Source organism: Peromyscus californicus, unplaced genomic scaffold (assembly GCF_007827085.1).
Source record: "Peromyscus californicus insignis strain IS unplaced genomic scaffold, ASM782708v3 Scaffold_15__1_contigs__length_86483966, whole genome shotgun sequence".
NCBI lineage: Eukaryota > Metazoa > Chordata > Mammalia > Rodentia > Cricetidae > Peromyscus > Peromyscus californicus.
Window position 1 is genome coordinate 4,297,040 of NW_026294447.1, and position 14,954 is coordinate 4,311,993.

At 40.1% G+C, this 14,954-nt stretch overlaps 1 protein-coding gene across 17 annotated transcripts in view; it reads right to left on the reverse strand.

The window, feature by feature from the left end:
- Hdac9 (histone deacetylase 9) overlaps window positions 1-14,954 on the reverse strand; it is an 872,989-nt gene that overhangs the window by 467,597 nt on the left and 390,438 nt on the right. For 14 of the 17 annotated variants that reach the window (XM_052738328.1, XM_052738323.1, XM_052738329.1 and 11 more), the window contains exon 3: window positions 9,867-9,929. The exons of 1 other annotated variant lie outside the window; for it this stretch is intronic. In XM_052738328.1, coding sequence (XP_052594288.1) covers window positions 9,867-9,929 — 63 coding nt within the window. Of the gene's footprint in view, window positions 1-9,866; window positions 9,930-10,180; window positions 10,871-14,954 lie in introns of those variants that run through there. 2 more of the 17 variants (XM_052738324.1, XM_052738333.1) reach the window with 2 other exon arrangements.

A 14,954-nucleotide genomic window follows, 5' to 3' on the forward strand; every position in this document is an offset into this window, starting at 1 on the left:
TCACAGGAATGGAGAAAACAGAATTCCAATTCTTGTCTTCTGACCTCCACACTTGTGTCATGGCACATGTGGAACCACACACCACACACACAAAATCAACTAAAATCAATCAGAATTCTGTCTGCAACCTGATGTTAAAAGCTTTGTGAAGACTAAAGTCCAACCCATTGAATTTGCCAGTTCATTTCCTGCTAGTTCCCTAGCTGGTGGCTCCCTGAAAGCTTCCTGGGAAAATATGTATTTCAGTAAAGCAAGAATTCACAAACCATAATGTCATTTAATAAAAAATTGTTTTTTTTGTTGTTGTTTGTTTTGTTTTTAACTTTGGGTTTGTTTTTCTATTTTAATTTGGTTTGTTTGAACTTTAATTTCAAGTTTCAAATTTTGAATCAACTTCCTGTTACTCTCCTATCTGAACTATGTTTGGAATGCCATGCTTTACACACTCATCACAATTTACCTCAAGCAAACTGAAAATAGCATCCTCATGGTGGCAACAGGGTCGATCATGAACAAAAATTATGAAGTTAGAATTTTCTCAAAGAAGGGGTAGGCCAGGAGGAAAGACAGGAAAATAGCATTGTGGGTGTTTCCAAACTCAGCATGCAAAGCATTCAATCATATGCAAATGACTAGCTACACTCTGTGGTTTATCGAATTTCTTTCTTCCCTAAAAGGAGTTTTTTGAATTTAGTTATTAGGTATTTTTAAAACTTTATGCATAAAAGACCCATGATTTGCCTTACTATGGATGAGTTATCAATATGATAATGAGTGGAAAATAAGTTCTTACAAAAAAATGCAAGAATTGCCTAGAATTTTGTCCATTAACTAGAGAAGCTTAAATCATGAAAATATTTGAGACAGCGGTTAAATGTTTAAATTAAATTTGATTGATGCAAGTGTGTTAGGTGATAAAACTCATCTAAGAACATGGGCGTTTATTGACCTTCTCCTTCCTTACTGCAAACCTGCTGTAATTCAAAAACAAACACTCTCAGTAGCAAAGACGCCCTGCACACCCCCTGCACACCATATCCAATGACACTTCAGTACCCCCTCAAGACCAGGTAAAAGCTTGACAGAGCCACATAAAACGGGATGCGGAATGTGTGCCAACTTAGCTATAAGTTTTTATCTTTTGTTTTGTTTGAGACAGGGTCTCACTCTGTAGGTCTGGAACTCACTATGTATGGCAGGTTGGCCTTAAATAAATGGTGAAATCCTTCTCTCAGCTTTCCAACGGCCATGTCTCTGTGCATGAGCTATATTTTTCTTAAAGATTTTAAAGGACATTTTCATGAGCTTTTATCTCAATTGAATTGTTTTCAATATATAACAATTCAGAAGAAAATCTAGTTATTCTGAAACATAAACATGTTCATGATTCTCAAAATGCAGTAATTATGAGAACCTGTTGGCAAACTCACTATGTTTGTTAAAGATCATCTTTCATACTCTAAAAACAACCCTGTATCTTTCTTTTTGTTTTTCTGAGAATTAAAGCCAAATACTTTGCCTAACCTAGAAAAATTCTCTACCATTAAATTTCATCCCAGACATACAATTCTTTTATGCTGAAGTGTCTCTGAAGTTTTAATATCCATCAGAACCAGTGTTGAGGGAATACACTATTCAAGTTCATAAATAAATGCTTATAATGCATCATATAACAATGTTGAATTTCCTCCTCAAAAACAGTGATTTACAGTCAGAGCAGAGTCAGTTTTCCTCCACAAGTGTGTGCCTCGGTCTTCCACTGGACTCTGTCTAACAATGCGCAGAATCAGCGAGGCCACTAAGAAATCCAACTAGTGTTAAACAGATATTATGTCATGAAAATAAATCTGCACTACTATTCAATGAAAGGTCATGAGAAGCATAGTTCATTCATATACTAAAATCCTTATAGTTCTAAAACTAAAAATAAATTTGTAAAGAAGAAATTTTCTATCACCAACATACACACCATGGCAAAACCTGGTGGAGTCCAGCTAGTCCCCATTCTTTTGTGGCTTTTTCCTCCCAGCAGAAACCTTAACTAGGTCCAAGTCTGCTTCCTTCAGGGTTTATGCTTAGCCTATATTCTACTCAACAACTGGATGAAATATATGCAGATGATGCCACATGGCCAATAAATTATAACAGCTGACTACTGAAGAAGTTCTTGGTGATATTCTTGTTAAATAAATTCTTTGTTAAATAAAATCAGACATAAGGAGGGTTCACACATGTAATACCAACATGCAAGAGGCTAAGGAGGCAGGAACTTGGATTCTAAGCCTGTCTGAGCTACAAATCAAGAACTTGTCTCAAACCTGGAAAGGGGTAGGAGGAGACAGAGACAGGGATCAATGGTGTGAGCTGAAGAGATGGCTTAGAGGGTAAAGTTCAAATGTGAGAACATCAATTCAGATCCCAAGAAACCACATAAAGCTGGACACAGAATCTCACAGCTATAACGCCAGGGTTCATACAGTGATATGGGAGGTGGAGACAGGACAGTCCACGGACACTCCTAGGGCAGCTTGTCACATGTGCGCACGGCAAAAAACAAAGAACCCCTGTCTCAAACAAGGGGAAAGAGTAGGCTACACACAAAAGAGTGTCCTCTGACCTCCAAGAGGCTGTACTCATGCATGAATATTAACACGCACAGAGAGAGAGAGAGAGAGAGAGAGAGAGAGAGAGAGAGAGAGAGAGAGAGAGAGAGAGAGAGAGAAGGAGAGAGAAGGAGAGAGAAGGAGAGAGAAGGAGGGAGAGAGGGAGGGAGGGAGGGAGGGAGGGAGGGAGGGAGGAGGGGAGTGGGCAGAAACAGAGCAAGGGAGATAAATAACAACAATGAAAAAGAGCCTAAAACAATCAGAAGCCCTCCTTCATCTCTAATCTGCCATGCATCAAGACCAGCAGACCTGGAACACTGCTGTGAAACCATGACCTTTGGATCACTTAGCAGTACCAACCATATGACACCATCAGGACCACAGCCAGTGGAGTAGAACTGTTAGAACTGTGAGCGGGACTTGAGTGCAGCTGGCATTGCTAGGCCCCTATCACAGCCTAGCTACCAGCTAGTTACCTCATGGTAAAGGCCCCAATGCTGTGTCATTTTGACCAGTTTTATTTTACTCACAGTGGAAACAAGCAAACTTATATACACACTACTAACAATCAAAATTTTGACACAACAACTTTACAGTAGAAGTACTAGAGGAAGATCTCAGTCAATAGATTCCTACAGTCAATTGTTCCTACAGGGGACGGGGCAACGGCGCTCACTGGGTAACAGTACTTGAGCTCAAACAGTGGCACCCACGTAAAAGTCTGGGTGCGGCCCTGCCCAGGGCTGCAACTCTGGAGCTGTTGTTGAAAAGAGATGAGAACTGATCCTTGGGGCTTGCTGCCCAGCAGCCTAGTTCCAGGCTCGGTGAGGGACCCTGCCTAAAAAGGGATAAGGTAGGGACTGATAGATCGGGACTCTTCTGGACTCGATGTGCTCGTGGGCACATGTACCCATACAGGCATGTGCATACACAAAACATACATATACCACGCTTACACACAAATACCCACACTATAAATAAATAAGTATAAATGTACAAGCAAAAATTATGATGATAGTTCACAAATGCAAAGTTTTCCCTAACTTTCTGTTTATGAATTGTTTGAGAGCATAGATAGATTAAAAAATACTTTCATAAAAGTAAGATTATATTATTGGTATTCTTTGTATCTAAAAATAACCTTAAATTTAACTGAACCTAACACATGTAAAACTAGATTTGAAGAAACTATAAACACACTAAATAGTTCTTCATCACAAGATACTATTTTCAACAGGTCTCTCTAGGCTTAAATAAACTATCAAAAATAATTAGTATTTGGAAACTTAAAAACAAAAACAAAAAGCCAGTATGAATTCCTAGTTTAAGCAGCAGAGCCCCTGTCCCTGGTAAGGGAAGGGAAGGATGCTAGCAAACTCTCACACCTTTCCTGCTCAGCACTTATAGCTCTCACACTGCTAGTCTGGTTCATATTCTACCGCATCCTATGGGATCAGATTTGCTTTCTTTCCCATAATCACATCCACATTCATTCAGGAAAGCTAAATCCACCACTAACAACACCACCCCTGTTAATTTTACTAAGTTTTCTCTCCTTCAGAATATGATTTTGTTTAAGTTCATCTTTCTATGAACTGGATTCCAACATCAGGTCATCTCTTTCATATTTGAGGATTTTGATACTGTTTGCCAGTTTTCTTTCTATTTTAATAACATCCCGTCTGACAGTGACAGGGGAGGCAAGAGCATTGCTCTCACGGCTCTAGGGCTTCTCCTTCTCCTTCTCCTTCTCCTTCTCCTTCTCCTTCTCCTTCTCCTTCTCCTTCCCTTCTCCTTCTCCTTCTCCTTCCCTTCTCCTTCTCCTTCTCCTTCTCCCTCTCTTTCTCCTCCTCCTCCTCCTCCTCCTCCTCCTCCTCCTCCTCCTCCTCTTTCTCCTCCTTCTCCTTCTCCTTCTCCTTCTTCATCTGCTTCTGCTTTCTCTTCCTCTTCCTCTTCCTCTTCTTCCTCCTCTTCCATTCTTCTTCTTCTGAAACGGGGTATCACTATGTAGCCCTGGCTGTCCTGGAACTAACTGTGAAGACCAGGCTGGCTTTGAACTCACGGAGATCTGTCTGCCTCTGCCTCCAAGTGCCGAAAGTAAAGGTGCATGCCCCTACACCCAGTTTCTTCTTTGTTTTCTGATATTGAATATCGGGTCAGTTTGACATGTGACCTTACAGCCTGTAGTTACCCATCTAAAACCCTGAAGAAGTGCTTCTGGTTCAATAGCCCAATGAGACTGTCTAGAGCGTTTGCATCAAATTTTCCCAAAAGATGAGGAACTCTTTCAGCCTGCAGTATTTTTATTTTTTTCAATGATTTTTTCTTTCTTCATTTTGCAATATATACATATACATAACACATAGTTTTGAAATATTAACTTCTGGGGTGCAAATAGCCATCTCATTTGTCGATCTTTGTCATCCAAGCGTGTTAACTTTTCTCTAACTACATTAGCCCACTTCCCTTTTTCAAACCTTTCCGCTTGTCTATTTCTTGCGTTAATGATGAATTTTGTCCTATAATTGTCATGCATTTGTCATTCTCAGGTGATCTCACTGGGACAAAAATCTCCCTTTTCATCTCATTCTATAGTTCTACCATTCTCATCTTTGAGGTATTGTTTTGTGGAATTTATGCTCTTACTAAGGTGTGCTGTTTCCAGGAAGCAATTTTTAGACTATATCATTGACTCAAAAATTTGAAATTTTTCTTTTTGGTGAAACCCTAAGATTAGTTGGGCAGGAACTACCTGTTAAGAAGCTCATCTAGGGCATTACTTGTATGCCTTTATCTCTCTAGAGAGGCCATATAGGAGTCCTTTCCCCCAATTCACCAGCTATTCTTGCATAATTTCTTCTCCTATGCCTCATCCATGTGGGAGAAGAAGGATACCCTAAAATGATGAGACTATCACTCAGTTTGCTACTCTCCAGATTTGAGAATAATACTGGAATTCTTAGGAACTTGTCAGCTCACCAGTAAAATTCTAAGAGTCTTCCTTGGTTAGTTACTGGAGGCATGCCACATCTCTCTCTCTCTCTCTCTCTCTCTCTCTCTCTCTCTCTCTCTCTCTCTCTGTGTGTGTGTGTGTGTGTGTGTGTGTGTGTGTGTGTGTGTGTGTGTGTGGTTACTGTTGAATGCCATGTCTAGTGGGTTGTATTTGTTTACCAGCTTATACCTTCATGGGGCCCACTTCAGTAGCCACCAGTGGTCAGGAACTATGTCTGCAGTACATCTTCCCATCTATCATCTCCAAACTCAAAATCATCATTTAGAATATTTTTTAAATTCAGAATTTTGCATTCTTTCAGACATCCGAGGGCTTTGTAGGACGTTCTTACTGAATGGACACATTTCTCATTACATTACCTGCCTGACCCTCAGAAATGTGACATCCTCACCGTGCCCCTGTTGCCAGCAGCCTTACTTATGAATCATTTTATTTTTCAGTCCCATCAAATATTCCAACTGATAATAGACTCAAAGGTGAGATGGCATGAGTTAGAAAATAGCAATTACAGGTCATACAAGAAGTGATTCTAACACAATGGTAGCTTTCACAGATATCCTCATAGAGTCTACCTTTCAATAGACACAGTTGACTATTGGATCCAGAATAGTACATTTCTTCAATATAACACACCAAGAGACAATAGACTCTGGAAAGGTGAAGACACGTCTTAATAAAAAAACTCAAAATTTATGCTTAAATGTTTTTATACCATTAAAAATATGACTACATAGTGATTTTTTCTTTATTTTAATTATATCGGACAGCAATTCCTTCATAAATTGTCCAACCCTGAGTGGACATCCCTGCTGTCCAACATGGTAGGCAATGTGCCTGGCAACAGGAAAATACCCCTCACTGTGCCAATTCCTGCTGACAGACCTGAGTCAATATTTGTCCATGGTCCAAATATGCCGCAAAAGTGGAGATGCACCTGGCAACACTTGTCACCTTTAATGGATTTCAAAATTCGATATTGTAGAATACTTTAAACTAAGACAGTAGCAGGCCATGTGATACACGCTGACCATTTTACTGCTCCCTAATGTTTAGCCTGACCGTCATTCGGAAAACATGCAACTATATACAGCTGTTGCAACGCAATTACCTATAAGTTCTCTGCACAAAATAATATACTTTAATACATAAGATTTAACATAACAATAGCAACGACAAATATTATCTTGAGACATTGCTATCACAACTGCATGATAAAACTAACTTTTAAAAATAACTAAACTCGCCGGGCGGTGGTGGCGCACGCCTTTAATCCCAGCACTCGGGAGGCAGAGCCAGGCGGATCTCTGTGAGTTCGAGGCCAGCCTGGACTACCAAGTGAGTTCCAGGAAAGGCGCAAAGCTACACAGAGAAACCCTGTCTCGAAAAACCAAAAAAAAAAAAAAAAAAAAAAAAAAAAAAAAAAAAAAAAAAAAAAAAAAAAATAACTAAACTCAATAAGTATCTATCAGAGTTTCACAGTGTGAGCACATACTCTCCAGCCTATTTGTGATTATTATATTATGAGATGTTTCACAGAACACACACATACAAACCTACTCTGAGACACAGTCATAATTCACACAAGGAAAAGATTTCATTCTTATTAAAGAAAGATACTCAAAGAAATATCAGATTTATAAGAAAATTAACAAAATGATTATGGAACAAAAATATATTTCCTCATGGGCAATTCAACTGTTCTGGATTGTTTGGCAAGACTGGAGAGCCGTGTTTGTCCACTTGAAATAATACCAACATCCACGACACTTTGCAGATGTGCCTACACACGTGTGAACCCCATGGGAATGCTGAGACCAGTGGATGCACATTATCTGTGATTATGTGAGGATGAGCAAGTCAACTGCACAACTAGCTGGCATCAGGCCACGAACAGGAGTCCTCGGACAACCCTCTACCTCCGGCACTGCCGCAGCGGCTGTCCTATCGGCCAGTCACTGCACACTTCTTATCCTGGAAGCAAAACCAGGTCAGTGGTCCAAGAGAGATGAAAGCAAGATCTGTAACTCTATCAAGACAAACACATCTCTGATTTAGTAATGAGTCCAAAGGGAAAAAAAAATAATCTGGCAAAGGCTCACCAGGACCAACCATCTACTCCCTAATTCTACCACTGTGGGTCTAAGTTTGCTGAGGGTACAACAGCTGAGGTGATTTGCAAACCAATTAAAAGAGAAGCATCAGGGGCAGAATCCAAGCTTTGTGTCTTGGAAAATGTGCTTGGTTTCTCTGTGATACAGAACCAGTGCTTCAGAAATAAAATGCATAAAAAGATTGGGCAAATGAAATTTAAAGTTTATGCTTATGAAGCAAAATAAAATACCATAGTTCTTCATAAGAAGGATGTAATTAATGTTCTTTCTAACTTTTACAAACAAGAACAACTTAGATCTTCCCTGTTTGTACCAGACAGACTGTCGGGCCAACACGGAGCTACATCACTCCTCTTCATTTATGGCTGGTCCCTGGATATTGCCGCAGGTGGGACTAGCAGCAAGGCAATCTCAAGGCTTCCAGTTTGAAAATCTTGTTATGTTGCACACTCATCTTTCAATGTCAGGTAAATGACAGTTGGTATTTGAGTCAAGTTGTACGATTATCAAAATCATGGAAAAAGAGCAATGCTTGAAAACACACTTGTGGCTGGCTCAGTGTCAGCTAAAAGTCGTTACTTGCAAGACACGACTGTGTTTCTATTATCTCAAAGAAATATAACGACTGTACACAGAGATGAAGACTAAAAGGATATCGTGGTACTGAAGAGATAGTTGAAGCAGTTATTTCTAATGTGTTCAGGGACATTTCACAAATGTGATGCTAAGTGCACAGCTCTAGCCCAGGCACACCGGCTGGCTCCTCCCGGAGCCCTTGTCCACTTCGACCCAGAATGATAATAAACCATGGATGTTTTGACAAGTTCACTTTTGTTAAATAGAGACTGCTCATGAATATGATTTCCGTGACATTGGTGTAGAATGCAAAATTTTGCAAAACTGACATATATTAGGATTCCATAAAAAGACTGGGTAAACCGAGGATCTGAAAACCATCTCACTGAGCAGAGCTTTGCCCAGAACTGGCTTTAAACAGGACCCACAGATGGGAATGTGTGTGGGCACTGACGCCAACTCCATGCCAACCTGTGGAATATTCCTTCCCCACTTAAGTGTACTAAGTCAGGGCTGTTTTACAGGGCAGCCTTATTGGGGATCTAGGCAGCGATCTGTAACGAGATGAAGCCCACAGTGGGACACAGACCGTCAAGGAGGAACTAACTCTAAAAGAGTTTAGGCTACAGCACTGGGAGAAGGGCAGGAGCAGGGTGACAAACGCCTTATGAACTAGTTACAGGAAACAAGTAACAAAGAGCAGTAATTAAAGTCGATCAGACTGCCTGGAGAGTATGAACTTTCAATAGAAGTAAACTGAGAAGTGGTCAAACCTGTCTCCCATGAATATATCCCTGAGAGTTCAAGCATGTCAGAACAACTACCAACTAGAATTTGACAAAGCATTGCACCTGCTTCTAACACCTCTCTCTCTCTCTCTCTCTCTCTCTCTCTCTCTCTCTCTCTCTCTCTCTCTCTCTCTCTCTCACTGGCTGTATGCATGCATGCATGAGTGTATGTGCCACGACACCTGCCTGGCAATGCTAGACTCCCAAGTGTTTGGGGGTAAATTAAAATAAGCATCTGGTAATAATTCTATTTCATCCAAAACAGATTCACTTCAAACTTGAGAGAAAAAGTCACATTAGGGAAAGAATAAAACTACCTGAGAACTCCTCAGACACACACTTCAGAAGGTAGGTCTATAAATAGTTGTGCTGTGTATGCACACTGAAAACATAAAATCATCCGGCTGGCTGAAGAAGCCCCACCATGAACTTAAAGTCCCACTTCATATGTTTACAATCAGCACAGGTCTCCTCCTCTAGCTGCCCAGTAAGGCAAACACCTTCCTTTTACTTAAGTCAATGTCTTCTTGCATCAGTAGCAATACTTTGCAATTTCATTCAGAAGCAGCCTTCTCTAGACACACTCACAACGTGCAGGGGAAGGGTAAGGAAGGATCTAAGTTAAACCTTTCAGTCGCACCAAGAAGAAAAACATCAACATCACACCGAAAAAGCAATTCCTTAAGCAAGCCGCTTTCCCTTCATTTCCCTACCAGCCTGCCCTCCAGCCTTTTCAAAAAGAAAACAAACATCCCAGCTATAAAAGAGATCATACCTGAGCTGATCATACTGTGCATTCTTTGCTGAGCCAAGAGCTGCTCTCGTCCGGCCACTCCATCTGAGGAAACACAGGAGTCACTCTCGTAAATTGTCTGCAGCATACTCCAGTCACTCTTACTTCAGCTCCATGAAAGATTCATCACTGCTCGGTGCTCTGGTCCCAGGAGCTGCCCTGACTGGTCCTCCCTCCTCCCCAAGGAGAAACAGCAAGCAAGCGGAGGATCAACTTCCACAATGATTTCCTTTCTGCTCAGATGGACATACCCCTTTAAAAAAAAAGACCTGGGCTCTTTCCCCCCAGTTACCAACCTGTGTGCAAAGCAGAAGGAGCAAAGTGGATGCTGGAGCTTGCTGGAGTTTTAGGTTATCCTGGAAACTAAAAGCAGGTGGGCAACAGGAATGTGCTTAGGGGTTATTTCTTTGTGAGAATAAGTAGAAAAATATTAACTCTACCCATGAAGGGCAGAAAGAAAGAAAACAATTAAACCTGGCGCCTAGCTCCCTGGACTTCTAGGGTTTCAAGGAGAGATAGATCCTCATCCTGCAAGGGGCTCCAGAGGGTGTCCTCCTATCTGTCTGTGCCGCTCTCCCTTCCCTGTCTCAGTCTCTCTCAGCTCAAGTTGGCTAAAGCTAGTGATAATCCATTTGCATATGAATCAACAACAGCATGGCCCACAGGCACAGAAATAGAACAATGGTCGGCCTGAGCCAAAAATAGGTCAAGCATGGCCGAGTGATTGGAGCCTGCATTAATGCATTTAAAAATACCCCAGCAAAGCCAGCTGTCCAGCCTCTATCTTTTAAACCATAATTCTCTATTGCAGGGCCTTAAAAGCAATTAACTCTTTCCTTCCTCAACTTGCTTTCCATGCTGGGTTTTCATGCTGGCATCTCACCCCCAAAGAAAGGAAATCAAGAAAAAAGAAGAATCCTAACCCAGAGAGGGAGAATGCACACACATTTCACTTCATTTTATTTCTGTAGTATGTGTTTTTGGAAGAGAGAGCAGAGAAGTGCAGAGCTGTATTGGCTCTAAAATAACACTGGAAGCTTTTGCTCATAATGTGGTTTCTGCCTCACCCACGCACAGCAATCCTGGTGTTCTATTTTGGTTGCCTGTTTCTCTGGCTACACTGCAGTTGGCTGGAGGACTAGAAGCTTTTCTTCCTTCGAGTTTCAGCACTGACAGGAGATTTAGCAGAGGTAGTTTCTGAAAACAAGCACACCCCAGAATAAAAATTTTATGAAGGTTTGGCTTGTTGTTGTTGTTAACTTTATTTATTTTGTCCATTTCACAAATCCTAATGTTATCTTAGACCACCTATCAATATTCTTGCTTCCAGTTCCTGCTATACTTAAAACAAAAACCAAACTATAGCTTAGAACTGCAATATTTTCCTCTCTTAGTCCCTCAGGCCAGATCTACTACCTATAAAAGAAGAATGTTGATACTTTTTTACGTGCAAAAGATAAGTGAATTCTGTACCTATAAATCAGTCAATCAATATGTTCACTACCCAAGTACAAATGGCCAGTGCCTATTTAAAACTTGGATGGCTGAAATATATACCTCAGTTTTGTACAGAAATAGCATGTCAATAGTGTTTCAGGTCAACACACATTACAGACTTTACCTGTAAGGTAAATGAGATGCACAGCCTCTCAAAAAGGTTTAATAGTCTCTGGCATACATTTATAATAACGAGTCCTCTGCAAAAAATAAATTCAGCATCCCGAGATGGGACACCCACTGGCATCTAATCAGTTCCAAGGATAAATATAAAAGTGATACCCCTCATCATACAAGTTCTTCTTCCTTGTCTGAGGGACTTAGCACTAGCATCAGTCAGCAGGGACAGGGACAGGAAAGTCCCCAGACCAATCAGCAGGTAGAGGACTCTCATCACAGCCAGGCTGTGGGAACCAGGAAAAACAAAGCTGGATACACAGAATTCTGGCAAAGGGAAATTAGGGCAATAATGGCTGGATTCTTTTCCCTGTGTAGATTAATTTCTATCCATTACTCCTCTTCCAGAGAAGGCATTATTTGGACAGCTAACTGACAAACGTGTTAAAACACTTTTTTTAAAAATGTCCTTGGATTTAAGCAAAACAACAAAACCTTAATGTTTCTATCAGTGGGAAATATGTTTCATATTTCCCTTTTAAAAATATGCATGTATAAAATTCAAGAGATGGAAATACTGCCATCTAATAGGGATGCTATACTTGAGTGTCTATTACACGGATGGAGCCCTTTAGACTTGGTGGAAATGGACTGTCCACAATGACTCTATGGGAGCTGCTTCCTTCACATGAGCTGCTCCTCCAATGGGCAGCTGCATGAAGGGATGCAATGCTTTCCGATTATTATGTTTCCTTCTTTGAATATTTATTCTATAGTGTTTTGCACCATAGGATATGTCTCCTTTTATTACTAAGGTTCCATCAGAAAACCTTTTAGACACCCATTCACAGAGATTGTAAAATGATTTTTTATTTATAGTTAAAACTTTTTGTAAAGTACTTATAAATACAAAACATCACACATGAGATGAATCAGACACTCTTAATGAACTTCCATACAGTTAGAACAGCTTTCTGAAGCTGTGAAGCCTCATATTGGATCTTACACTTCTACTATTAATTATATTTTTGTGGATTCATCCAACACACACACACACACAAAAAAAAAAAAAACCTGAAAAATTAATGACAATTAAAACTAGAAAAACAATTAATTAGCATTATATTGGTTTCTTTATTCCCTGTCGTGAGAATTCTGCCATTTGGTCCAATGACTGACTGAGTGGAGCAGTTGGTCCAATAGACATGGTCTTCTCTGAAGAGAAGACCCCTTAAGAACCTTTGGAGAAGGATGGCGTGCTTTCGGGTAGTCAGAGCAGGCCACAAGCCACAGAGAAGCGTGGCTTGCAGTTTGGTTCCCATCTCCCTTGGGCAGAACAGCAGGACAGTGACAGCTGGATCAGCAGCGGCGTCAACCTTGTTCTGTGTCGTGAGTGTATCTTACTGATTTCACCTGTTAATAAACCTGACCTGATCCCAGAACTCCGTATCTCACTACACCTGTCCATGATTTAATGTGTGCACCTAGATTTAATCCTTCTTCACCACCTACTATTTATCTTTTATGTTTCTCCTTTCTACGTGTTATAGTTTAACCACTTGTACATTTGTTTACATATGCACATATTTGTAATAGACTAGATATACATAAGAGAAAAAACGTTCTTTTTCTTTCTGATATTATATGACCTCAATTAAGATCAATTAGTACTTTTTTGTTGTTGTTTTTTTGAGACAGGGTTTCTCTGTGTAGCTTTGCACCTTTCCTGGAACTCACTCTGTAGCCCAGGCTGGCCTCGAACTCACAGAGATCCGCCTGCCTCTGCCTCCCGAGTGCTGGGATTAAAGGTGTGCACCACTGCCGCCTGGCATCAATTAGTACATTTTAAGTTCATGCATTTTTTTTATAATTTTGTGTTTCACTTCTTTAGAGCTGAATAGTATTCCATTTTATATACGTACTTGATTTTTATTACCCATTTACTGGTTGATAGGTAGCTAGGTTGGGTCCATTTCCTTGCTATAGTGGATAAAGCAGCAATCATCATGGGGCGCAGATATCTCTATGGTAGGGCCCAGAGTCCTCTGGGTGTATGCCAAGTAAAACAACTGGGTCTGGGCCACCTTCTAGTTTTATTTTTAGTTTTTTTAAGGAATCGCCAAATTGTTTTCCAAAATGGTTGCATTAATTTGCACCCCCACCAACAGTTCCTTGCTTTAAACAATCTTTCTAGTGTTGGTCAGATTTTTTGATAAACACCATTCTGGCCAGGGTGAGGTAGTATCTTAAAATCATTTCAACTTGCATTTCCTTGATGGCTAAGTATATTAAACACCTAAAAAATTGTTGCCATCTATTTTTGTTTCTTCTTTTGAAAACTCTCTTCCATTCATTAGCCTACTTGTTGGTTGGCACTTGTAGTTCCTTGATACCTAATTTTTGCAATTCTTTTTAAAATTCTGCATCTTAGCCCTTTTGTCTGGTGGATAGCTAGAAGATTTTCTCCCATTTTGTGGTTGTTTGCCCTCTAATAATATTTTCCTGTGCTGTGCAGAAATTTTCTTTATGAAGAATTGAAAACTATTTCACATAGGCAGAGTTGAAAAGACCAATCCACAGATGGGAGGAATTCTGCGCCAACTACACACCTGTAGATGGGTGTTATCTACACTCTATAACGAATTCCAAATGTTAAGTACCAATAAGGCAATTGGCCAATCATTAAATGAATTAATACACTTAAAATAGTTCTCAAAGGAAGAAATAAATTCAGGTAATAAATAGTCAAAAATATCCTTAGGCATCAGGAAAATACAAATGAAAATTGCTTTGATTCCATCTTATCTCAATCAAGATGGATGCCGTCTAGATGACAAGTGTCAACAATGCTAACAAGATGTTTAGACAAAGGAGACCTCACACACCTCAGGTGGGAAATAAAACTAGTGCAGCCAGTATGGAAACCACTGTGGAGTTTCCTGAAAAACTACAACCAGGGCTGTCATTGGAACTCTTACAATACTGCTGCTGTGTATCCAGAGGACTACAGGCCAGCACCAGGCACAGTCACGCTCATTACTGCATTATCTGGATATAGGATCAGTCCAGAGGTCCATCAATATATGAATGGATTAAAAGATAATGGGGTGCATGTGCACAATAGAATTTATTTGGTTATAAATAATGAAGTTATGGCATTTTCAAGAAAGTTTATGGATCTGGATATAATCATCTTAAGTAAACCATGCTAGACTCAGACAAGTATTTCTCATATGGGAAGTGCTGATTTAAATGTATGTGTGTATTTATGTAAGACATACATATATGCATATGTATATAGAAGGCATCAAAATAGAAAGGAAATGTGAGACAGGAAAATGGTATCTAAAGAACAGAGGTGCAAAGAGAGGGAGAGGACAAGAGGATACACATTATATATTGTATACATCATAAAAGCAGGAGGGGAAGGATGGGGAGAGGAAAGAAAACCCCAAG